This window comes from Hemitrygon akajei, chromosome 23, assembly GCF_048418815.1.
Source record: "Hemitrygon akajei chromosome 23, sHemAka1.3, whole genome shotgun sequence".
NCBI lineage: Eukaryota > Metazoa > Chordata > Chondrichthyes > Myliobatiformes > Dasyatidae > Hemitrygon > Hemitrygon akajei.
Genome location: NC_133146.1, coordinates 39,387,912 through 39,415,617, shown reverse-complemented (window position 1 = coordinate 39,415,617; position 27,706 = coordinate 39,387,912). Strand labels below are relative to the sequence as shown.

Genomic DNA, 27,706 nt, shown 5'->3' with positions numbered 1-27,706 from the left:
TTTGATGATGTCTCAGTTTTCTGTGAACACATCTATTTGCTTTTCACAAACTATATTAATTATATTAACACCTGCCATCAAAAGAATCAGTGAAGTGCTGGATTGTCTGGATAACTTTCCGTCTTTGTCACTCTGCTGTAGGACATGAATACGCATTCAGCAAAAGACCTGCCACTCTGCCAAACAGATCACGTGCATTGCATTGAGCTGATGTCTCTTCAATGGTCTAATTACAACCAGAAAGTGCTTCGAGTGCTAAGGCAGCAGATAATATCAGGTCACGTAGCGAGCAAAAGTTCGTAGAGGAGCAATTGGGTAAGTTATAGTTCATCAACATGCTTTTAAGTGCTGCACCCTATTTCACTGAACACCAGACTCTGCCTACTTATAAAACACATTGGAGTTGAGTGCGTTTGGCCCTTGTGGAAGCATTTGCCATTTGCAGTGATGACCCATATACTAAACTGCAAACAAAGCTATGCCAAGTTATGGTCTCCATTCAATGCAGGCTTACAAGGCAATATATTTGAAGTCCAAGTGAGGGAGAATTAGTTTCCTGGAAACAAAGTTTTGCCTTGACTGCCTAATAAACTGATTCAGTAATTGAGTGTCTGTATTTTAACGGTGCATCACAATCTTTTTGAGAAAATGCCTTTCAGCACCAAACAAAATTGGTAACCAGGAATTTACGTTAATCTTTTCTACCACTTCCTGCAACTCAGAAAACATATAATGTCACTACAATAATGCACTTTTGTTTTGAATTAGTTACACAAACAATAAAAAAAGGGAGTGGACACAAGGAAGGGGTTTGTGAAGTTATTCAATGAACAATAAAGTTAGATTAGAGTGTGTTCATTTTCCCATTGGCATGGAAGGTAACACACCATGGAATTAGTCATGTCAGACTACCGATGGCAGGAGCATGGAAGTGGGATATGATGCTTCAAACCAGGTAATTACAGTGGATTCTGGTTAATTGGAACACATTGGGATTTTGGCCTAATTAAGCAACTGCCCCATTAGCCAAAGTTTCATAGAAATATTTAAAAAGGTATAAAAAAGACAAACTACCATTTAACTGAGTATCAAATTATGTATTTAAATGAAATACAGAATAAATTAGAACACTACCAAAACTACCACAGTACTCTAACACTGTATTTGTTCCTAATAGTTGTCAATGGAAGAATTCGTTCAGTGTACACCGATGTATTCTTTTGATTGACTACAAATGAACAAAGTCAGTGCAGACACCTAGTGCAGATAATGGACGGCCTTCAAACAATGCTTTTGATGATTTTATCCCACAAATTTCAGTTTCAGTTAACGTCCAAGATGATTGTTTATGCCTTTAAATTCTTCATAGTGCCTAACTTGTTGAAGTAGTGAAATTGTTTAACTTTCACTCCCGGCCATTTCCGGCATCTCCAAGTCTGAATGCTTGAAACCACAGTGAGCAAAAGTTTTGGATTGTTTTACTGTATATTACTCATCAAATATCAGTGACAAAGAACACAAACATGCATGCGGTGCTATTTAAAAACTGTTTGCTATAAGCACAGTATAGTGTTTAACGGTCACATGATGTGCATGTGACTCAAGCTAGTTAGAAAATGTTCGGCAACAATCTCCAGTCCGTAAGGTGCATAGTATCCCAAATAAATGAAGAGAATTTCGGCTATTCTCTTGATTTGTATTAAGGTTTGTCCCAATTAAGTGGTTGCCCTGATTAACCATTGGCTTAATGAACCAGAATTGACTTTTTTTTACTGAGATTACCCACTAAAATAAACTACATGAATTTTGCTTCAGAAATTCCCACCTACAGTATCCTGATTAACCTGGTTCAAAGAGTTGCCGACTATATGAAAGGAGCCTCAGCAAATATCAAGACAACATCAAGCCAAGGTGCTTAAATCATTATCGAAACTTTACACAAAGTCAAGGATTGACAGACAGCTTTTGCAGAATCAGTGAGTAGATGGGCAAGGGGCAAGAACATCCAAGGAACAATGTGAGATTTTCTTTTTCCTTTGAGAAGTTTGGAAGAAAAGAATTTTGGAAACCACCTAATACATCTTCTGGCACAATATGCAGTCAATTACCTACTGTAAAATCTAATGCAAGGAAACATAGCAGCCAACCTTCACCATGAAAAGTAACACATCGACAACATAAATGACCAAACAAAACTTAATGGCTTCACATATAAACATTGAATTAGTCAGCAGAAGAAATCTATTTTCAGATAAAGCCATGGAATCTTTCAGGTTCAGGATAGAAGATGTAGTTTTAAGGCAACATGCCATTGGAAAGATGGGTACTTTCAATAATGCAGCACTTCCAGAGTATTATGCTAGAATGCTAGTATAACAATGGATTTACATCAATGGAGTGAGACTCACACCTAGTCCTTCCTAACTGCCAGGTCAAATTGGCACCTCCATCATGAAGTCTCAACCACGAGTCAAATGGATTAGACCAACCATGCACTTACCTTCCTCAATGCTTATTAATCTGTGGGAAATTTCAAATGTTTATAAACTTTATAATTTATAAATTATAAAAGGAAGGTCAGTTGGTGACAGCAGGAATAAATTTACTGGGTGTCAGACTAACAGAGTCCTGCTTGGTGGCGCAATAATATCAGTGCCGGACTCCGGAGCGAAGGTTCCCGAGTTCGAATCCAAGTTGGGTTGAGCATTGAGCTAGAAACTCGGCCTTGTAAAAACAAGAATAGCTTGCTATGGAAACACCGCCAAAAGACAGTGCCCCGATAACTCTACTGCTGAGTTAAGGGCTGTTCTTCTTCTTCTTCAAACTAACAGAGTGCTTCATGAACAGACACAAAATTGCAATTTCTCCAGTAATTATTCAATATATATACTGTATGAAACTAGGGGTGATAAGCAATAGTGATAAATGCAATCATTAAAATATCTGATAGCTAGGCAACGTTGGGATCTAGTTGTGAACTTTTCAAAGAACTACACCCTATCCTCGTTATAAGTGTCATCAGACTATGCGGATTCACAGTTATGCGAGGAACCTATTTCTACCAACGTCTCCTTATATCCATCCAAAACTCACAGTTATGTGAGGAGCACTGCTTTCCCGTCAATACAAGTCACGTGTGCACGCCTCACAGTCTCACTGTTAGGAAGAGAAGCACCACTTTCCCGCCAATACAAGTCAGGTGCGTGTGCCTCACAGTCTCACTGTTAGGAAGAGAAGCACCACTTTCCCGCCAATACAAGTCAGGTGCGCGTGCTTCACAATCTCAACCCCGCCAGTCTCGCATTGGTTTTGGCAAGGTGTGGATGTGCGATCTTGCGCTCTTAAACTTTTGTTGGTTTTACCTACGGTGCAGTGATTTTGTGCTTGAAATATTTAACTATGCCTCTTAAGTATCTGATGTCAAGTCCTGGGCCATCAGCCGAGCGGCAGAGAACCGCTTTAACACTTGAAAAAAAGTTGGAAACTATAAACAGCGTGGCATTAGGTGAAGGTAACACAGCTCTGGGATGCTACCACCGGGAACAGAATCTTGCCTTTAAAGTTCTTTTGTTGCTTGACAATGTGCCAGCCCATCCTAAACATTTGGACAGCATTCATCCTAACATAACAGTGCGTTTCCTGCCATCTAACACAACATCGCTAATTCAACCAGTCAACCAAGGTGCGATCCACATTCAAGGCGTATTTTTTTATGGCGAACTATCTCTCAGATGCTGCAAGCAACAGATGATTTTGAAAATCCCGGGAGTTTACCAACGGTGAGGTTAATTGTGGAAGTCAGAACACTTGGCCCAAACAGCAATGGACATGGACCCAAGTTTAGAACGGAGTCAGCATTTCTGTCATTCCCTGCCGTCAACCCTTCTTCCCTACAAGCAAATTTATGCTGAAAAACAAAATGCTGCCAAGCAAACAACCCTCACCACTTTCTTCAAAGAAGTGTCCTCTCCCTCTGCCGGCAGTTCTAAGAGTTCTGTGAGTCTTCCTTCACCCCTTGCTGTGCTTGATGTGATCCCAACACCACAACACCCACTCATCGCCCAGAGTTAACACACCCGCCACTGTTGGTGAGTACTGTACACCCTAGTATGTTAACTTTCAACTTACGCGGAATATTACCTTAAATTGATTAAATATAATATGAATGTTGCCTTGTGGTACTGCTTTTGTGTCATATTGTCATGAAAATGTGAATAAATTACAGGTAAAACATATTTAGGAAGCCCTCTGGAACACATCCCTATTTTCTCTATTTAAATAATTATTCACATCATGTGTCGACTGCGAGGAACGTATCCCCTCATATAACGAGGATAGGGTGTAATTAACTTTCTGAATATGGATGGAAATTGGTGCTTTGTGCAGTGTCACCCATCCTCTCTGAGGATCGTGAGCTTGCCATGGTGGGAAGGCTTGCGAGTTCCTCAGATTCTGAGAGTGGTGCTGTCTGGAGTTCAGGCACCTGTGGCTTAGCTCCTAGTTGGGTCACCAAAGGCAGTACGGACAAGGGGAGTTTCCAGACAAAGAGTGATCCAACAAAGATCTCAACAGTGGAGCTGGAGGAAGATGATGAATCATCACTACGGCAATGAAGACTGAAGCAGAGAAGGGTCTCTACTTATCTTGAATTCCATGCCACTGAACCCAGACCTCAAACTGTCAAGGACCGACTGCCTGTGCATCAGCTGTCCCACATTAAATAAAGTTACACGCATTAGGGGAATCCACCCTAATGACCCGCATTAGGTCCCAAGGTGATCGGCAGGTGCAAATGGGGCAGAATTGAGAGCCAGACAGACAGACATACTTTATTGATCCCGAGGGAAATTGGGTTTCATTACAGTCGCACCAACCAAGAATAGTGAAGAAATATAGCAACATAAAACCTTAAATAATTAAATAATAATAGGTAAATTATGCCAAGTGGAAATAAGTCCAGGACCAGCCTATTGGCTCAGGGTGTCTGACACTCCGAGGGAGGAGTTGTAAAGTTTGATGGCCACAGGGCAGGAATGACTTCATATGATGCTCAGTGTTGCATCTCAGTGGAATGAGTCTCTGGCTGAATGTACTCCTGTGCCTAACCAGTACATTATGGAGTGGATGGGAGACATTGTCCAAGAGGGCATGCAACCTGGACAGCATCCTCTTTTCAGACACCACCGTCAGAGAGTCCAGTTCCACCCCCACAACATCACTGGCCTTACGAATGAGTTTGTTGATTCAGTTGGTGTCTGCTACCCTCAGTCTGCTGCCCCAGCAAACAACAGCAAACATGATAGGACTGGCCACCACAGACTCGTAGAACATCCTCAGCATCGTCCGGCAGATGTTAAAAGACCTCAGTCTCCTCAGGAAGTAGAGGCGGCTCTGACCCTTCTTGTAGACAGCCTCAGTGTTCTTTGACCAGTCCAATTTATTGCCCATTCGTATCCCCAGGTATTTGTAATCCTCCACCATGTCCACACTTACCCCTTGGATGGAAACAGGGGTCACCGGTGCCTTAGCCCTCCTCAGGTCCACCACCAGCTCCTTAGGCTTTTTCACATTAAGCTGCAGATGATTCTGCTCACACCATGTGACAAAGTTTCCCACCGTAGCCCTGTACTCAGCCTCATCTCCCTTTCTGATGCATCCAACTATGGCAGAGTCATCAGAAAACTTCTGAAGGTGGCAAGACTCTGTGTTGTAGTTGAAGTCCGAGGTGTAGATGGTGAAGAGAAAGGGAGACAGGACAGTCCCCTGTGGAGCCCCAGTGCTGCTGACCACTCTGTCTGACACACAGTGTTGCAAGCACACGTACTGTGGTCTGCCAGTCAGGTAATCAATAATCCATGCCACCAGGGAAGCATCCACCTGCATCACTGTCAGCTTCTCACCCAGCAGAGCAGGGCGGATGGTGTTGAATGTACTGGAGAAGTCAAAAAACATGACCCTCACAGTGCTCACTGGCCTGGCCTACACTGCACCTGTCTATGCTGATCAAATTCTAGAGTCACCATCATACTTCGCTCGAATGATCGCACTACTAGTTGTTGCACGTTGTGGTGTCAATGGTATAAGCCACTCCTTATTAAGCAAACAACAGAATTATCTCCATGAAAGTCCTTGAACACAGCGTCCTCGCTTCATGGGCACAAAAGAAAATGAGAATTGAACTCAACCACCAGCATAACTTTAAAAGCTAATGAAAATCAGATTACTTAAACTCAAACTGTTTTGTATTCAAAGCCTCAGAAAAATAAACTCATCTTAAAATTCTTCTGCTTCAACAGTACTATCAACAATGAAAAATAAAGAAAGGTTAAACATAATATACATTCTTACTCTGTCTTCAAACTCCATGGAATGTACAATTTGAGTTACTGGATTGACATCCTACCTATGAAAGCAGTGACATTATCCTTATTTATTTTATTTACTGAGATGCAGTGCGGAATGGGCCCTTTGAGCCATACCAGCAGCAACTCCCATTTTAAGCTTAGCCTAATTATTGGGCAATTTACAATGACCAATTAACCCATCAACAGGTATGCCTTTGGACTGTGAGAGGAAACCTGAGCACCCGGAGGAAACCCACACAGTCATGAGAAGAACATACAAACTCCTTACAGCCACAGCAGGATTTTAGAAAAGGGGCATTCCATTCCACTCTGCAAAAATAGTTGTAGAGGAAAGAGGTGCCGGAGTGTGGCGTCTCTTGGCAAGGTGGCTTCAACAGATCTATTCATTACATTCATTTTAATTGTTTCAGTCTTAAAATCTGAATACTTTAATTTTGTTTCTCTTTTCTCACATTCCATTTTGTTTCTCTTTTGTATTACCTCACTGTACTCGTACAGGGGATGATCAGTCTGCATGGCATGCAAACTAAACATTTTCACAGGCGACAACTATAAACCATGTATCCATATTCAATGAAATCACTTTTCTTCCATTAGGAGACAACAGGAACGTGGGTATGTAACAAAACATAGTTACTTGACTGCAAACAGGCAGCAGAAGTGTTAAAGTTATCTTCTGTGCCTTAAATATGCCAAGAGTTCAAGTGGAGAAATGTGATTGATGAGGTGATGCTGAGGACAGGAAATACAGTATTTGGATACCACTTCATATTCGTGAAGGACAAGAGGCATATGATATACAGGTTTATTCAAATTGGGCAAAAAGCATTGGGTATTTAGCCAAGTACATTTTTGAGCCTTATTTTCCCTTCCTCTTCCAAGTTGCAGACTGCCACACGTGCAGTCACCCAGAAGTTGCTCCTGAACTAGTCTTCTGCAGCACACATCTTCAAACCAGACGTTTCCCAGCTTAACATGTTTCAGATTTGGGGCAGAAGCCAGTTTTAACTAGTCTGCTGCTTTCTGGTTGTAGTCAAGAGTGTCCCATTCACAATCAGGATTAGAATTCCAACTGGATATATCTTAGTGGCTTAATTACAACTATGGATAATTTTGGTTCAAAGCAGCAGCAACATTTACCATTTTTCTAAGAGAACAATTCCTTTAGTTTATAACACAAGTGCTTTGACCAGAAAATGCAAGGTAAATTAGCTTGTAAACAATTAACAACATTGTAATTGAGCTGGATAAAAACTATTCAGGTCACATTAATTCTACTTTTCTTTAAGACTCAAGATTGTTTAATGACATTTCCAATGCACAAGTGTAAAGGAGAACAAAATAATTGTTACTCTGAATCCAATGCAAGACAAAATGAAACACAATAAAGAACAGAATAATTAAAATGCAACAAATATAAATACAATAAGTTAGCTCATATACATGGATTGATTGTATGTCCATAAAGTGACATTAGGCACAGGAGTGTTTATACATAAGGTGACTCTAACAGGAAATGACAGCGTTGTGGTGGTGGGGGGTGTGGAGGGGCCAGATAGTGGGTGGAGGTGCTGCTTGGGGAAAGTAACTGCTTGAGTGTGATGGCCCTGGCATGGATGCTATGTAGCATCCTCCCCGATGAGAGTGGGGCAACATTCCATGAGCAGAGTAGATGGGGGTCTATCATGAAGTTACTGGTCCTTTTCCTGAGCCTTTCTATTATTCTGATTGGTGTTATTCCTCTTAATTTTCAATGGCAAAAACACTTACCAATTTCGCTTAGTACATATTCTTGACCATTATAGGTGAGCCTGCTGTCAGTGATAACAGGTGGAGAAAGGCCCTTCATCTTGGCCAAATTGTTCAATAGCACAGATGGCTTGAGCTGATCTCGCCAGGTATTTATTCCAGACCTGTTGAAGCAAGCCAATTCAGTTAACAACATCCAAATCAGCCATAAAGTTAACCTAATCAAAGTTCACATCAAAACTTTAAAAAAAATTCATGAAATGAATTCCTTTTCAAGTGAACTTTACCTAAGCCAATGAGAATTTTTTTTATTTTATCCTATAGACAGACACTAGGAAGGAGAAAGTTGGATTTCTTATTTCTGATTATTGTCCAATAACATGTATGTGCAATGGTGTAAAATAATGCTGCTATTTCATTAAGCACCTGATCATGGGCAGAGCTAGCAAAAGGCTTTCTACCTGAACCAGAGAATGATTCAGGCTTTTGTGGCTATATTCTGGGAACTATCAAGGAGAGGAAGGAACATTTAGATATACAGAGATATAATGCAAACGTCTCAATTGATACAGCTTCAGTACTTACACACAATATGACTGGGGCAAACCAGCACAAGCTCCAAAACGGGATAAAAGTCTGTTTTCCAAATCAATAATAGTCTCTCCAACTTTTTCATCACGTGACAACAAATCAAAATCATAGAGTGCAATTTTGAGATCCTTCTCCGTAGGCAAATTGCAAGTAATTTCAAACAACCTAAAGACAAATAAAACAGCAATCATTTCTGGAGCTGATGTTATACTTTTTCTGAAACAAGGAAAAGGAATTTTTATTGAAGTTGGCAACATTGCTCATAACAGCTTTCAAAAATACTGGTTGGAACGTGAATTCATCAATTAGTTCAGCCAGAGGGAAGTATTGGGTTTAATGCTTGTTCAACGATGAGTTGAGTTACCGCAATAGGACTGATAAGGGACTCCCCCTTTATGTTCAAGCTAGGGATATGAGAAAGACTGTCCCATTTGCTAACAAATAAACAGCAAATTTCACTGTCAGAGAACATATCAATGCTGCACATCAAAGCCACTCCATTTTATATAAAGCAACATTTCCTTTTGTTGCAAGCTATCCAATGCAGAAGAAAAAGTACCATAGTATTTTTCACTTGAAAGTTACATAGAACGTAGAATAGTACAGCACAGTACAGGCCCTTTGGCCCACAATGTTGTGCTGACCCTTAAACCCTGCCTCCCAAAAAAAAACCTCCACCTTAAATTCCTCCTTATACCTGTCTAGTAGTCTCTTAAATTTCACTAGTGTATCTGCCTCCACCACTGACTCGGGCAGTGCATTCCGCGCACCGACCACTCTCTGAGTGAAAAACTTTCCTCTAGTGTCCCCCTTGAAATTTCCTCCCCTTACCTTAAAGCCATGTCCTCTTGCATTGAGCAGTGGTGCCCTGGGGAAGAGGCGCTGGCTGTCCACTCTATCTATTCCACTTAATATCTTATATACCCGGTACTTCTATCATGTCTCCTCTCAACCTCCTTCTCTCCAAAGAGTAAAGCCCTAGCTTTAATGCTGGTATAATAAATGGGAGGGGGGATAAAATTAGCTTTTAGTTGGGAAGAAAATGCCCCACTTCTCCCATTTATAAAGCATTGGACAGCTAGAGTTAAATCTGGAAGAGAGAAAAAAATCTCCAAGATATGTAACTTCTTGAAAATATTTTAATGAATATTGCTAACTGGGTATCCATGCTCTCATCACAAATACACCCCAAATGCTTTGATCATGGCATCAAAACTTAGACTGATGTGGGACCATTTGAAACATTGGACTCAAATCAGTTAAAAACACACAGAAGATTGCTATGGACCCCCTCTTCATTGCCCTGAATTTACCTCAGCTCCGTGCAGCCTTCTTTCTAAGCACTCATTCGATCTCATGGGGAAAGGTCCTTTAAGGTTTTCAAGGTCATTGCAGTGATCAGCTTAGCACAGACAGAGCAACTGCTCCTTTTAGGGTTGATGCCAATCCTGCTTTAGCTAGCATTTGGAGTATAAACTACCATATCAACTTTATTAAAACTGCAAGTTTAATAGATGGTTGAATTTTGGTTTATTAATATAATTTTTTTCCACCCCACTCATTGAATTTATTTTTGGAGGGTAACGTTTTAACATTTGGAACTTGGATTTCACCATATTTGGGCAAAGAAAACATATGTTCCATATAGTACTAACACTCAGTGGATATCCCACAAAAAGTCATGAAACTGGCCAAAAAATATATTAAAAATAATACTTAAATGTGTTGGAGCCCCATGCTCCAACAAGCCTACAGTTGTAGCATGCCCCTCCTCTGTGTACAGTAAATAACATAAATACTTTTGTAATTATTTGATTCGTGAAGTGATGAACCAGTGATGAACTTTCAAGTATACAGAAAAATCAAAATAAAGGCTTGCTGATGCATCCATACCAGAATTCAGACCATTTGATTCATGTTATGCACCTTGAGTTTCCAAGAACTGATTTCAATTTGAACTTACATTTAGTCAGACAACTATAAACAATCTTAAAGCATTATTCTGTACATTTGTTTTGAGCACATCAAGTTGGATTTACTTCTGGGAAATTCACAGAAGAGACTCAGCTTCATGTTCTTGCCCATGCTGTCCTTTGAACCAAAGACACATTTACACAGCACCATAAGACTGAAAGACATTGGAGCAGAATTAGGATGTTCAGCCCATCGAGTCTGCTCCACCATTCCATCATGGCTAACTTCTTATCCCTCTGAATTCTGTGCAAATGGGTCTCACCAGCCATGGTTGGCAGCTCAACTGGAAGGTAAACTAATGTTAAACCTCCGCTGACTTGTGGCTACACACACTCATGGGAAAGACTTCGGGTGTGAACCTTGAGGAAGAATCCAGAGCTGGATTCCCTAAGGAAGTTGTACATTGTGTTCAACACTGGCAACTCCTGCAACGCTGCTGGTGTCAAACTATATTGATCTCTGATGTTACTGTGGATTCATCAGTTGCGTGGATAGGGGGAGCCTACTGTGTGGGCAACAGTTTGCTCTCCATATTGTACTGCCCAGGCTTGTCTACTGGCTCATGGCACTGCACCAGTGACAGACAGCATGGGTGAACCTGATCAATGCCTTCTCCCTGTAACCTTTAACATCCTTATTCATCAAGAACCAATTAATCTCTGCCTCAAATATACCTAATGACTGGGCCTCCACAGCTGCCCATGACAATTACTTCCACACAATCACCACCCTCATGCTAAAGAAATTCCTACTCATATCTGTTCTTCTACTCTGACGCTGTGCCTTCTGGTCCAAGACTCCCCCATTATAGGAACCATCCTCTCCACATCCACTTTATCTAGGTCCTTCAATATTCGATAGGCTTCAATGAGATCCCACCCTCATTCTTCTAAACTCAACTAGTACAGGCCAAAACCACCAAACACTCCTCATATGTTAACCCTTTCAATCCTGGTATCATCCTCATGTATTCAACTATAATCAATCTATCCTCAAAGTTTTATTCTGGATATTCTTCATGAGTTTAGATCTAATTCTGGGAAGTTCCCTAAACAAACCTAATTTCACTACATTTTTGCTCATGTTGTCCTTTACCAAAAAAATCGAAGCACTCAACCATGAATCATGTTTTATGGTGAGCAGAATCCGGCAGTGTAGAAGGTACAGTCTAAATAGTAAACTACCTTAGACTGCATCAGGAAGTGTAACAATATCAAGTATGCCTGCCACAGTGGTCATTCTTTTTCCTCTCTTCTTCCTTGTAGAAAATACAAGAGCTTGAATGCTAAGATGACTAAACTCAAGAACAGTTCTTCCACACTGCTATCAGATTTCTGAAGCAATCACTTTTCTCCCCCATCCCATTTACCATACTTGTGAATCCTTAATTTTACCTCTTCCATTATTTTCACTTTAATTATTCTTTATTTTTTGCAGTACCTCATTTTGGAATATTATACTTTGCATTATTCTGTTGTTTTTAGACTATTGGTAACCACTGTCTTTTTAAAATAATAATTATTATAAGATTTGTACATTTGTTAAAATTGAGTTTCACACTCACTGGCAGAATGCAGTATAGCAGCTAAACTAACAGTTTATCACCTTTCTCAGTTTTCATTGGCTAGGTATTAGCACATTACCTGCACGATATAATTGTTCCAGTTATGCAGACTAATAATTAATATATCTCTATCTAAGGCATTTTTCTTATTTTATCTATAAAGTGATAGATTTTTCAGAAGTTCCATCTTTATTCTCAGTATTTGTTTGTTTTTGTGTATTCTAAAATAAACCAGAATCTTAGAATTAATACTGCTTGTCATCCCTGACTCCATGAAGAACACCAAGGATCAGAAATTAAACAGAAAACCAACAATTCTGGTGCCCAAATATGGGTCAATTACTTGAAGACTGGACTAACAAAAGATGTTCCAGCTGGGAAGAAAGACATTCCTCCATTTCTTAATTGTCTGAGAATAAACATCTTCGTACATCATTTAAAGGGATTTTATGGGTGAGCAGAGTTGTGGTTGTACATCCTGTGTGGAGAGGGTATCAATGTTTGGAAACCTAGAGTCTGATATTTTAGTTACAATGGAGTCATGAGGGTTGTTGGACAAGAGGCTGACAAGATTTTTAAGATGTCAGACGGATGCTTGTTTGGTTGTAACCTGATATTATAGTCACAGTGGGGCTGTGAATTTTGAGAGATTTCTGAAGTCCAAAAGTGAGGAGTAATCCTTAAGATTGAAAATAATACAATGGCCAAAGCTTTGATACAGACTAGTGGGTTTCTTGAGTTCCTAGCTGAGAGAGAAAAGTTGACTGAAATCTTAAGTACTTATTTAAGTGATGCACATTAAATTGGAACTGTTGGGAAAGAAATATGGAAGAAATGTGCTGTCAATACCAAGTTTAGTGAGGACTGGTTTATAAGTGAGGTTCAAGCAATATGCTGTAAAATCAGAAAAGATGTGGTTGTGAACTAAAAACACAGCTCGGACAGAGCTGCAAAGGTGTGAGTGTATTGAGCTGCAAGTGCAGATCAACACTCTGAATTGCAAATACACTGATTTAGGAAAAAAAAAGTATGTTAAATGAGCAGTATGGAAAAAGATAATAAATCAGCAGGAAAACAGATCTCTGCATTAACGGCAAAGTTTGTCCGTAGTAAAGAGCTCTGTTCAGAGTTGCAAGGTGTAATGAGGTGAATCTGCACTGCAACAGGAAGACCTTCAGTGGGCGGTTTGGCCAACCCAGTGGGCAGTGTTAACGGTGATGTCGATCATGTTGAAAGGTAGCCAACAATGACCAATCCCACAAAACAGTGACACCATTAGAACTTCAAGGAACTTCAAAATGATGATGACAGTAATGAGGTACAGTCGGCCCTCCTTATCCGTGGATTCAATCAACCGCGGATCGGGAAATCCCGGAAGTTCTCTCTCCAGCACTCGTTGTTTGATAGATAGATAGATAGATAGATACTTTATTCATCCCCATGGGGAAATTCAACTTTTTTTCCAATGTCCCATACACTTGTTGTAGCAAAACTAATAACATACAATACTTAACTCAGTAAAAAAATATGATATGCATCTAAATCACTATCTCAAACAGCATTAATAATAGCTTTTAAAAAGTTCTTAAGTCCTGGCGGTTGAATTGTAAAGCCTAATGGCATTGGGGAGTATTGACCTCTTCATCCTGTCAGAGGAGCATTGCATCGATAGTAACCTGTCGCTGAAACTGCTTCTCTGTCTCTGGATGGTGCTATGTAGAGGATGTTCAGAGTTTTCCATAATTGACCGTAGCCTACTCAGCGCCCTTCGCTCAGCTACCGATGTTAAACTCTCCAGTACTTTGCCCACGACAGAGCCCGCCTTCCTTACCAGCTTATTAAGACGTGAGGCGTCCCTCTTCTTAATGCTTCCTCCCCAACACGCCACCACAAAGAAGAGGGCGCTCTCAACAACTGACCTATAGAACATCTTCAGCATCTCACTACAGACATTGAATGACGCCAACCTTCTAAGGAAGTACAGTCGACTCTGTGCCTTCCTGCACAAGGCATCTGTGTTGGCAGTCCAGTCTAGCTTCTCGTCTATCTGTACTCCCAGATACTTGTAGGTCTTAACCTGCTCCACACATTCTCCATTAATGATCACTGGCTCCATATGAGGCCTAGATCTCCTAAAGTCCGTCACCATCTCCTTGGTCTTGGTGATATTGAGACGCAGGTAGTTTGAGTTGCACCATATCACAAAGTCCTGTATCAGTTTCCTATACTCCTCCTCCTGTCCATTCCTGACACACCCCACTATGGCCGTGTCATCAGCGAACTTCTGCACATGGCAGGACTCCGAGTTATATTGGAAGTCTGATGTGTACAGGGTGAACAGGACCGGAGAGAGTACGGTTCCCTGCGGCGCTCCTGTGCTGCTGACCACCGTGTCAGACCTACAGTCTCCCAACCGCACATACTGAGGTCTATCTGTCAAGTAGTCCACTATCCAATCCACCATGTGAGAGTCTACTCCCATCTCCGTTAGTTTGTGCCTTAAGATCTTGGGCTGGATGGTGTTAAAGGCACTAGAGAAGTCAAGGAATGTAATCCTCACAGCACAACTGGCCCCATCTAGGTGAGAGAGTGATTTGTGCAGCAAATACCTGATAGCATCCTCCACTCCCACCTTCTCCTTATACGCAAACTGAAGAGGATCCTGGGCGTGCCTGGTTTGTGGCCTCAGATTCTGTATTATCAGCCGCTCCATGGTCTTCATCACGTGCGACGTCAAGGCAACAGGTCTGAAGTCATTCAACTCCTTTGGTTGTGGTTTCTTCGGTACTGGGACAATACAGGATGTTTTCCACTGTCTGGGTACTCTTCTCTGCTCCAGGCTCATGTTGAAGATGAGCTGTAGTGGTTCTCCCAGCTCAGTCGCACAGGCCCTCAGTAATCGTGGGGAAACTCCATCCGGTCCAGCCGCCTTGCTGGTACAGATCTTCCTCAGTTGACCTTCCACCTGTGCAGCCGTAATCCTGGGCATGGGCAAGGTCTCCTGTGAGTGGCTATTTTCCTGTGAGGGAAGTAAGCCTGGTGTGGATTTCTGCGGTGAGGATGAGATTGAGCTGTCGAACCTGTTGAAGAAGTTGTTCAGCTGGCTTCGCTTTCTCCACATCTCCACTTATGTTCGCCCCCCGCTTTGCACCGCATCCGGTGATGATCTTCACCCCATCCCACACCTCCTTCATGCTTTTTTTCTGCAGCTTTTGTTCTAGCTTCCTCCTATACTGCTCCTTTGCCCCCCTTATCTGTACTCTGAGTTCCTTCTGAACTCTTTTAAGCTCCAACCGATCACCATCTTTAAAGGCCCTCTTCTTCTGGTTTAGGAGGCCTTTGATGTGACTAGTGATCCAGGGCTTATTATTGGGATAGCTGCGAACAGTTCTAACAGGGACTTTTACAGGGAGCATGTACAGACTTTTTTTTCTTGTCATTATTCCCTAAACAATACAGTATAACAACTATTTACATAGCATTTACATTGTATTAGGTATTATAAGTAATCCAGAGATGATTTAAAGCTTATGGGAGGACGTGCATAGGTTACTGTAGATCGGGAATCGATAAAAAAACGGAAGTTCTCCAAGTCGGAACAGGTACATCCGGTATTATTTAGCGTCAGCTAGTCAAACATTTGTCTTACTATATAGTGCATATTTTAACCTTTCTATGCATATAAAACACTTAAGAAACATATGTATTTTAATAATTAAACCACTGCATTGCTTAGTAATAATTGTAACTTTCATTGGGGCACGGCCTTCACATGCTCCATTATTCTCACTTTATCCTTTAAAATTGTTCCAATCATTGACTGTAGCCTAACGCTTTTCCAATGACCGATGGAGTTTCACCTCTGTCCGATTGCTTTATTATTTCCACTTTATTTTCAATCGCGATTGTTTTCCGGAACAGAAACATTGCAGGTGGCGGGTCTGGAGCTCCACCAGGTCCTAAAGTCCACTGCACTGAGGCAGGTTAAATAAGGTCCGGAGTTCTGCCGAGTCCTAAATTCCTCCGCACTGAGACAGGTTAAATAAGGTCCAGAGCTCCACTGGGTCCTAAAGTCTACCACGCTGAGACAGGTTAAATAAAGGACTTGAGCATCCACGTTTTTTGGTATCCACGGGGGGCCCAGGAACCAATCCCCCATGGATAAGGAGGGCCGAATGTAATTGGTCTGGCAGCCATGGCAACACTTGCCCCAGTAAAAAACTAAGAGGGTGAAAACACACAATGCTGATGATGGAGAGCATGAAAAAAAAACAGGTGGTTTGTCATCACCACCAGATCTGGGGGAGGGCAGGTTGGGGGGGGGGGGGGGGAAATCGATAAATCTAGAGAAATTCCACATCCTAAAGAAAAAGGAGCTTAAAAACTTGGGCTGAACTTCAACAAATTAAGAACATATATAAATTGTATCCATATGCTAGCATTCAAATTTAACTAAAATTCTGACAACTCAGCAAATAAACTAGCTGACACGATGAGTTGAAAATAGTATGGGAAAGGATGAGCAGAATTTACCAGCTGGTTGGGAAGCAATTAAGGTGTGGCTGGAGGGACGACCCCAAATCAGAATGATTGGATGAAAGTGGTTGATTGCAAACAAAAGTCTTCAGAGGATGTTGTTGAATATGAAGACCGCTGAAGGACATTTTTGGTCAGGTACTCAAGCGTCCCAGGAATAAACAAAAATACTATGGAAGATGCCATATATGGCCCTCTCAAGTTATCTTTCCTGGATGGTTTGAAATTGATGTTGCCAAAATGGCAAAGCTAATAAAAGCAAATTGGCATGCAACTGCTGTTTCCTACAATGAACTGGACAAGCTGTCAAACAACAGGCGTGGGAATAAGATTGCTACAGATGCTTCAGTAGTCTCTATCTGCTAACCAACAGAACAAGTTGAACTGGATATTCAAATGAGGACACGGGGCTAGATGTGTTGGCATAAGAAATCAATTTCACCACAAGGACAACCATAACCTCAACAGCAAGCTCAACCCCCTACCTCAGAAGGGAAGGAAAACATTGACTGGATGCCATAACTTCAGGCTACAATTGCAGATATAATGGAGACGCTGTCAAAGTTTCAAGAATGACCAGGCCTGGTCCTGCAGCCTTTATCTGCAGTGGCAGAGCAAAAATCAGTTGGCTTATTTGTTAATCTACTAATAGAATATGAAGGTGCTGAATTCTTACTGAATACAGGAGCAGAACTAGGATGCATAATGGAAGCTATTGCTCAAAAATGCAATGTGCCATTGACCAGCACCCAAAGACATGCTTGTGGTGCTGGAGGACACAGAACTGAGTTAATCAAAAGCAGACCAGTTGAATTTGGTCCTCGCCCATGAGAAACGCAATTCGGGGTGGGAGCAATTGCGCAACCTCTTCTTGGAATGAATGCCTTATTGAATTTAAACTCCTCTCTTGAATTTATGAAGGGTAAAATTATCTGGAATGTCACATGGTTGAAAAAATCTGAATTAACCAGTCACAAGACAAAAATGACTGTGACCTACCAGAAATGGATCTGGTCAAGTTTATGGGGAAGATGCCATTTAATACCAAGCAATATTTTCTAAGCAGAACATCTACAGGAGGCATCAAACCTCCTATAAGCTGGAGGAGCGAGGAATTCTTGTCAAAATATACAGTCCCTCAAACAATCCAACCTGACCTGTCAAGGCAGTGAATAGCACTTGCAGACTGATTGTGGATTACAGAATTGACAAGTTAACTCCTCTGGTAGCAGGTCCATTACCTATCTTCAACACCCTGAATCCATCACGTAAGTAGTTTACAGTCAATTTGGCCAATGATTTCTGGTCGGTACCACTATTGCCTGAATGTCAACCATAGCTGGTTGTTACAGTTGATGGCCAACAATATTAGTTGATGAGGCTACCACAGGGACTTCACAATAGTCCTACCAACATATGGCCTTGAGATAACATGTAAAAGGGGATTTCCAAGCACTGACTCAACCCTCATACTATATGTAGGCGACATCCTAATTGCCTTTGAGATTGCAGATCAGCACGAATGCGATGTACTCTGCCTGCTCGATTATTTAGCCCTCAAGGGACACAAAGAAAATTTGGACAAGGCATGATTGCAACAAGAGGACGTGATTTACTTGGGACAGAAAATTTCCCAGGACAAATGGGAAATCACTGAAGATTCTGCAAAGAACATTAAATCAGCAAAACCACTTACAACAATCCGGTAACTTTAATCATCTCTGGGTTTTGTGCAACTACACAGAGCATGGGTCAATTCACATGCTGGAATTGCTCAACCCCTCAATCATCTGCCGAAAGGCAGCAAGCACTCCAACAACCCCTTAGCTCTTAATGAAGAACAGATGGAGGCTATTCAAAGTTCAAAGGTGATACTAAGTACTGCACCTGCATTGGGAATCGATGATACAGGAAGACCATTCACCCTGTAGGCCAACAAGAAGTGTGCGACAGGACGGCAGTTATAACTCAACAACGTGGAGATCCGCAGTGTCCTGTTGGTTATTACTCTGCCAAACTGGACAATGTAGCCTTAGGATGGGGTACATGTCTATGAGCAGTGCAAGCACCTTACCTAGCAGTCGTGACTGTTTCTAACATCAGGCTTTAAATGTTCGATGTCCACATTCAGTTCACACTCTACTGACTAAGAACAGGGCCTCTCAAGTGACAACAGCTCACTGGTCCAAGTGGTCCACTGTTCTTGAAGCACATAATATCATCACCCAATGGTCAAGTCCAGCAAATCCGTCTACATTATTGTCAGTGGGCATGGAAGACTATGACCATCGTGCCTGTGCAAGAACAATAACATGCCAAGATGATGCAAATTATCATGAAGTCATGATAATCAAATTATCATGGGTCTTTATTAAACCCATATCTGGCTCTGTACGATGATGGCTCCCTCAACCATTGAGAGGGGAATTCGAATGGCTGGTTGAACTGTTGTCACAGAAAATTAAGTGATGGCCTCAGGAAGCATGTCTCCCAGTACTTCCGCACAACAGGCAGAACTGAAAGCTTTGATTGTAGTCTGTAGGCATGCAGAAGGAAAGTCAGCTAATAACCACACAGACCCCTGATATATTTTCAGAGTTGTTCATGACTTTATAAACTTATGGAGACAAATAGGACTTATTACAGCTGTGGGAATTCCAATCAAGAATGGTGAACTAGTACAAGACCCAGATTATTGTATTAATTACTACCATGTACGCTGTTTACTGAGATTCACAGGAGCACAGAATTACATTGCACCCAGGCATACATAACAATAAATTGATTCGATTCAGAATGTAGCTTATGGTCTGATATAGTAATTTTAGTCCAGCACCCAGTTGTTTTTATTTTAACTGGTGCTCCATTCATTGTACCCACAAGTACTTGCTGTTTTACTTTTGACTCTCAAGGTTATTTTTGGCTTTGTAGTCATTCTCTCATCTCCAGGTGCCATAGGTGTAGAGTTAAGCCTGATTCCAGAACCAAGAGAAAAATCCAGGTAGATAATTCTGTCTTGCACTGCCACCAGCATTGCCTTTCAGATGCAACATTAAATTGAGGCATAGTCTACCCACTTCGGTGTTTTTAAATCGACTAAGGCTACAATTTATAGAAAAGCAGTTTCACTAGTGTCCCATAAAACATTACTATCTGTTAAGCAACAGATGAAAGCTCACGGAGTAATGCATTCCATGCTTGGCCCCATGTCTAAACTATTTTTGAAAGTCTTGTTTGCAGAGTGAAGTCCACTTCATATCTGCTTATGTTTTTTAATTAATTTGGGGCATGATTGAACACTCTCCCCATCACACATCCTTAGTCCTGCTGACTGGTGAAAAGGACTGGCAGAGTATTGGTTTTAAAACCACTAACAGGTTCTCATGCAATTCAACTGCAGTATACCAGCAGATTAACAACCAGTAAGAATCAAATGAATGAATCAATGAATTAATGGCTATTTGGACAAATAATGAAGGAATGGCTACTTATAGTTTATGTTTCTGTAGAGGGTTGTGTGGATAAAAGAAAAACATGAACCACTTAAGATCATGCAATTAATATATGGAAGAAAAAACTATTACATCTAAAGATGTCCATTTAACCCAAGCTAAGGTTACTTCTATTGACAGCCTTTATTAGAATATGCACTGAACATTCAACATATATTATGCATTACCTGCCATACACTGGGCTCAAAGTGTTAGGAACATAATTGTCTCTATCTTCTATTGTTTTTTTTCCCAAGCTGATCTTCACATAAGGGTCACACTGAAAGAAAAATGGTTTTTTAAGGGGAAAATTAATGCAATAAATTTAGCAAAAGGGAAATATTGTTATTTTGGTAAAATTAATCAGGTAGAAAAGGAAGAACAAAGGGACATCCATTCAATCTCTCTAGTTTCTACCAGCTGGCTATACCACCAGAAACTGCATCCAGAAACTAAACTAAAAATAAAGCCACAATTTTCTTATTTATATTTAAATTTCTAAGTGTGAACATGTTAGATCTTGGTGAAAATCTGCTTCTGGTATCTGAAACACAAAATACAAAAGAAATATTGTAAGAGTTTTTGGGTAATTGACAACCAAAACATCTACATGTAGGGATCAGAGTCTTTGTTACAGGAAAGTGGCCTAGAAACATTAATTCCTGCAATTTAAACTTATTAGTCATTGAAAAACTACTGTTGCATTTTCAAGGTCAAGTTGGTTTGCCTTGGCTTTATTCTCCCCACCCCCATTCTTTCCTGATCTAGACACAAACTGCTCAAAGCTCAAGTCAGCTTGCTTTGTAAAGATTTCCAGTAAAGAAAACAAAGGCATATGTGTAACAAAACTATGTGTTGGGAACAAAATACCCAAAAAACATTTTTAATCAGTTTGGCCGAGTGATATTTGATTTTATAAATAGAGCTCCAGTTCAAAACTGGAACTAAGCATCATAATATATCTAGACCAGTGAGGTAGTGGCAATGAAGACCAATTTGTGATTCCAGGGCTTTGGAATAGAAGGAAGGTGGAAGAAAAGAGGTCAAGAACAGTCCCTGGCCTCCTGATTATTTTGGTTACTGGCTGGCTATCAACAGGAAGGTACATTGCAGAAACAATGGACAGAACTCAGCCCTTGTGATTAGATGCTAAGAAAGGACTAAAGGAATTGAAAGAAATGTTAATATGTTATGTAGCCCATTTACTTGCTCAGATCAGGAGTCAGAAATCCACAATATCATGTCTAAACCAATAAAATTCTTTAAGGGGAAATTTGCGAAGTGGGGTTTGAGGGGTCAGATGGGTGTGTGACGTTTGGCCACCATCTCCTACTGCCTTCAGGTATCTGGTCCCATTTTATCATGCAGACTGGTGTGCAGAGATCAGGTACTTAAATTAAAACAATGTGCACTTGAACAACAGATTTTCAACATAATCTTGTAAAAGTAGATTAAAAAAACTGCAATGAGATAAAGGCTACTACCACCCACATCCCCTCCTAATCCAGTGATAATCCTCTGGAAATTACTTGATGCCAGCAGATTCAATGCAAATGAAATATATGCCACATTCAAGTTTCTTACCTTGCCGTTACTATCTTTTGGTTGCAAGTCAATGGCTCTTACGATATAAATTCGCACCAAACATTCTTGAACTCCACTATCAGGCAGCTCGATGAACTGGCGCGAAGGCATTTTAACATTGGGATCATCACTTAAAGAATAAATTTTGAAGGAACCCTAGAAAATATAAACAAATGACATGAATGCTCAACATCGCTGGACAGGTAAATAATTCACTGGAATAAATTCAGGACAATTTCAGTATTCACCAATTATTTTTGCGTGAGATTCAGGTCAGGATGGTGCTTACACAAACTAGTTTGAAGGAACTATCATAGAGAAATACTCAGGTCAGTCCAGGGGCGTGTCTACGGAAAATAGCGCCCATGGCAAGCAGTGAAATTGCGCCCCTGTCCAAACATCTGACACCCATCTTTTAGATAACTTTACCAATAATATCAGCTCAAAAATACAAATCAAGCTCGTTAATCTTTTAATTAACAAATTAAGGCACTACATGAAAATTATAACTGCACCTTCCTTGCTTTCACTGATGCAAATTGGTCTATGATGTGATCAAGGTCAGTTTTTTCAGTTTCTTCTCTTTCTACACTCAGCAGAGCAAGATCACAGAGTCTGCCTTGACCCATGGAGGCTCTCAAATATGAAAGTATTAGTTTTAACTTGCTGAATGATCCCTCACAGCTGGCGATGGAAACTGCGATGGTTAGCATTATCTGAATAGCAATGTGAAGATTAGGGAAGACGCTCTCATCTCCATACTGAACAGTAAATTCAAGAAGCTCTTCAGGTCTTGATATTTTCATGTTGACCTGCCTTGATAGAAACATTCTGCAATCCAAAATTTCTTCATATAGCTGCCGTCCATCAACACCAGAGCTGTACAATTCGCCCAAATTTTCGCCCTTCTTCTTTAGGTCATTACTGTCGGTGCTGTAACACAGTCCCTCGACATCGAGGAGGAACCAAAACTTGGCATCAGTGTCGTGCAAACTAGTGAACCTTTCATCCATTTCTCTGTAAAGACAGTCGAGTGTTCCCTTCATGACTCTTTCCATTTCCTCCTTAGCTGTTAACTCAGCATCTCTTGCGTTCTCATCAGCCATTCATTTCTTTCGTCTCTGACGTCTTTCAACTTCAATATTCCATTCTTGATAGAGACCAACTCCTTCTTCGAGTGACTCACTGACCAACACTTATCTTTCATCGTAAACATGATCTCGGAGGGCTTTCAAATCCAGGGCAGCATCATGGAAGTTCATGCTAGGATCCTGCAGCCTCTTTTGAATACGGTCAATGCGAATGAGAACTTTGTTCCAAAACCCTAGCAAAATCAGAAAATTGTAACTCAACATGCAGTTGTACAGCTGCCTTGCATCACTTCTTGTTTCACTGGTCTCATTTTCATTGTCTATCATGTCCTGGAGAACTTGAAGTATCTCCTCAAGGTACTTGTTGAGGGGCTTCACTGCTTCTGCCCTTGCACTCCACCTGGTTTCGGACTCCAACTTAACAACAACAGGCACAGAGTTTTTGAGCGAGAGAAAAACACAGAGAGCTTTGATGGTTCCAAAAAACATGACCATCATTGCATCTGGCTTGGCTGCATGTACACCCACCAAGTTGAGTGAGTGATTGTTGCAATTCACAAACACTGCCAGGTTATTTTTCTCACTTATTCTTTGATAAACACCACTTCTGTGTCCAGCCATCACAGCAGCGTTGTCATAACACTGTGACCGACAATCTTGTAGCTCCATTTCGTCCTTCTCTAGCTGTTTCAAGATGTCTTCAACCAAGCTCTCAGCATCCTTCTGGTTTATCTGGATAAAGCCAAGGAAGGACTCTCTAACATGGACAGTTTTCCTCTCAAAATCAACTTCCAGATACCTGACTACTTCTGACATCTGATCATGGTGTGCCTGATCAGGAGTCGAGTCCAACATGAGACCATAGTACTTGGCTTTACAAATGCTTCTCAGTAAACTCTGGCGAACAGTGGATGCTATCATGTGGATGAATTCATCCTGGACACCCGGTGAAAGTTAAGACATGGATCCAGGATGACTTTCCAAATGAGTGATGTGTTCTTTTATGACAGGGTCAAAGATGGGCAGTAGTTTCAGTAAGCCAAGGAAATATCCCACATTGGAGTCATTGTCTAGCTGAAGTGACTCCGTGTCCTCGCAAAGCCAGGTTCTGAGTCACAAGGAATTTTATGTAGTGAAGGATTCTTGTCAACATATCAAGCAACTTTGACTTTTCCTTCTCAATCTGTGACTGAAATACCACGTCAATAACTCCTCTGTTTCCAGCTAAATTTCTTTCCATTTCTTTCCACTGTGTGAAGCATTCCCGATGATTCCTGGCATTTTCATGAACACTAATCCTTTCAGGTACTTTCCACTGGTTGAATCTCACTTTCCTGCTCCAATGAGGATTGATGGTCTGATTGGAAATAGAGAAGACAACAGATACAAAATGCAGACTTTTTAGAAGGGTAATAGACCAGTCAAGAGCGAGTCACTTCCTCACCACGACCATTTCCCAATTTCCTCTTGAACCAGGTTTTGCTCACTAAGCGGTTATTTGTTGGTAGGAAAGGCCCCTCACTGTTCTGGAAATACTTCAAACCCAGCTTTATTATTTCTGTTCTCAACACATCAGGCAGAATTGCTTTTCCAGTATCCTTATCGAACTTCATAAGTCCAATATCATGCTGTTCAATCACTGCTGGCATGACGGTTTGAGGCTCTTTGATACCATCCAGTTCACTAGGTTCAGTGTCGTCAGGTTCAATCTCGTCAGGTAAAATCTCATCAATAAACTCAACATCACCACCACCACCATCATCTTCCCCTCCTGTCATGTCCACGTTCTCTGTGGCAGCCTCACTCTTGATCTCGTCATACTCAGATTTATCTGACTTCACTTCCTCCTTGGCTTGTGATGCATTTGTACTTGATCCACCTTCAGATTCTAACAAACTTGTAGCAGGTGCAGGCGACTCCATGGAACGTGTCGAACTACTTGTTCTGGGCTTTTCAAAGAAGGGCATGAAGAACTTGCTCGACTTCTTGGCTTCCCCCGCCTCCAACTTTCATCTCTTCTGTCCTTCAGCTCCACTTTCCTTCTACGTGAAGAAACGTTTCATGGTCTTCTTACCCAATGCTCTGAAATAAGGCCATCCTAGTGCTTCTCACCCATGATATTCAAAGACAGATCATACATCTGAAGAAAATTCTTTTTTCACTATCTGAGGATGGTTTATATAGAAACTGCTCAGTGGCGCCCCCTTCAAGTGGCACCCAGGGCATGTGCCATACCTTAGATACGTCACTGGGTCAGACAGCACAGAATTAGGGTTTTGATAACCCCAGCTCCAATGAATAGGCTTCACTCCTTCTCTGTCCACGCTGTCCAACATTGAATATTCAATCATATTTTATTTCAGATTGCTAGGATCTGCAATAGTTTCCAACATCTGAACTACGTGAAATTATTTGTTTTCAATTTTTTTTATGTCTCAAGGAATCCTCCCTTACTGACTTAGGAGTACTTACCTACAAACACACCACTGTTCCACAAGCCAAATCTTTGCAGGTCAGGCCAGTAGAGTCAGACATGTAAAGTACAGTAACAGGCCCTTTGGCCCAAATTGTCCATGTCAACCAAGATGCCTCCTAAGCTAGTCCCATTTGCCTGCATTTGGCCCATATCCCTCTAAACTTTTCCTGATTATTTATCTATCCCAATGTCTTTTAAATATAATTGGACCCACCTCTACGGCTTCCGCTTTCAGCTCATTCCATTAAAACCACCAGCCAGCATGGGAAAAACTTACTTTTATACCCCCAGTTAAATCTGCTCCCCCCAGTCTTAAACCCTTCTGAAAGGGTTAGAAATTAATAAAAGATTAAGAAAAGCATTTTTCCAGTTTCTTAATGTGGCTACTGTGAACCTGGAGAAAAGGGCACACAGAAAATGTAGCCACAGACCTGGAATATTATTGACTTCTTCTTCAACTCAGAGACTGCATTACCTAATTAATACTGCCTTGTCCATAAGTATCAGTTTGGCTTGGAAGCTCTGCAGTCTTGGCTATTCTATAGAAGGAAATGTCAGGAATTCTAATAATGGGCCTGTCTACTATCTAGGAGATAGAAAGACTGCAGATGCTGTAATCCAGTGCAAAGAAAATTACTTGAGGAACATCAGCAGGTCAGGCAGCATATCTGCCATTACTTTTCTCCAGTTTTTGGTGCAAGACCACTCCAACAGAATGGTAGTTTCAACTGCATGCCTGCTTAAAAGATACAACTCATAACTACATATGACAGATAGTACAACTCCTATACTAACCTTAAGGAATATTGCTTGTTAAATTATTAAGAATGTCTGCAGACAAGCAATATGTATTTTCAAACCCTTTGGACTATTTGAAAAGAGAACATGGAGCCATTTAAAGACAGATAAACTGGATTTTTTTTGGCTGAATACAATTTCAAGAGTTAGACTTTCATCCTGATACATGCAAGGTGCAATTATATTCATAAACATTTTTAAAAAATTGATAATGAAACCACATTAGTTTAAAGGAAAAGGCCCACCTTAAATTCACCTACAACTGATGGGTCTTCATCATCCTCAGATTTGCCCCTGTAGAGTTTAAATGTCTGGCAGAAATCAGTCAGCCCTTTGAATTCAGGGACATCCTCCAGTGCTGTGTTATACACCTGTAGGGAGTGAAGTCAAGGAAGCCAAATTAAACAAGAAAGAAACAAGAAGCACTGTTATCACCATCTAGTCCCACTTCGCTTTTTGCCTGGAAGGCAGAATCACCTTATCTAGATGGAAGCTGGCGTGGGACTGATTATTGGCAACAGTTAGGGCCAGGTGTAATCTGAAAATGTCCAGGCAGTGACAGTTTTAAAATCATCTCTCTTAATTGTGTTGACAGCTATATGTCTACAGGCAATGCAAAATGTCAAACTCTCTTCATTTCAAGTGAAAGTAGAAAACAGACCTTTGGAATCTAACTGGCAGGGACAATAGCAGATAAGCAGCCTAGGTAACAAATATTAATCATAATTAAAACTTTAGCAGTGTTAATATGCCACTGTTAAATATCATTTGCCAACCGAGTAATGTTATAAATACAATCTACTCCAAAGAGGATCAACGACATTGGAAACAGTAAAACTTTATGAGTCGGATCACCCCGGAGGAAACCCACTGCCCATCTTCACCAGCCTTTTGCAGATACAGACAGCCAACCTAGCTGACTGTATTTACCTATGTGATAAAGGAGGCTCTGCACTACAATCCAGGACTCACCCCAAGGTCCCCAACACCCACCACTTTTAAACTGATAAATGGCACCACAGCAGCCATTGCCAGGTTATTACAGCCCAGGACGTTGTGAAGTTCAGAGTTCAATTCTGGCACTGTTCTGTAAGGAATTTCCATATGTCCTCCCCATGAGAAATGTGAGCTTTGCACAGGTGTTCTGTTTTCTTTCCACAATCCAAAGATGTACCAGGCAGGTTAATTCGTCATTGCAACTTGTCCCATGATTTACTGGATTGTGCTTTTGTGTTCCAAAGTTTAAGCAGCCATTTCCAGTCATGTTAATTTCATGCACCACCCAACACTCTCACACACACTCAACATCATTGCTCGTGCTCTTTTGTTTCTGGCACATGATGCTGGTTCAAGAGAATACAAACTAAATTTCCACAATGTTGCCAGTTCCCTGGCTGCAGCATTTAGAGGCCACTCCAGCCAAGTGTAATATTTGCAATCTGCTGAATTCTATGCTGAAAACTACTCATGAAAGTGGCTCCGCTTCA

At 41.0% G+C, this 27,706-nt stretch overlaps 1 protein-coding gene across 3 annotated transcripts in view; it reads right to left on the bottom strand.

Moving 5' to 3' along the window:
* Positions 1 to 27,706, bottom strand: part of LOC140715373 (myoferlin-like) — a 276,005-nt gene that overhangs the window by 86,438 nt on the left and 161,861 nt on the right. For all 3 annotated transcript variants that reach the window (XM_073027462.1, XM_073027463.1, XM_073027464.1), the window contains 5 exons: positions 26,465 to 26,590; positions 21,855 to 22,010; positions 20,459 to 20,550; positions 8,700 to 8,870; positions 8,136 to 8,278 (listed from right to left, as the gene is read on the bottom strand). In XM_073027462.1, coding sequence (XP_072883563.1) covers positions 8,136 to 8,278; positions 8,700 to 8,870; positions 20,459 to 20,550; positions 21,855 to 22,010; positions 26,465 to 26,590 — 688 coding nt within the window. The remainder of the gene's footprint in view (positions 1 to 8,135; positions 8,279 to 8,699; positions 8,871 to 20,458; positions 20,551 to 21,854; positions 22,011 to 26,464; positions 26,591 to 27,706) is intronic.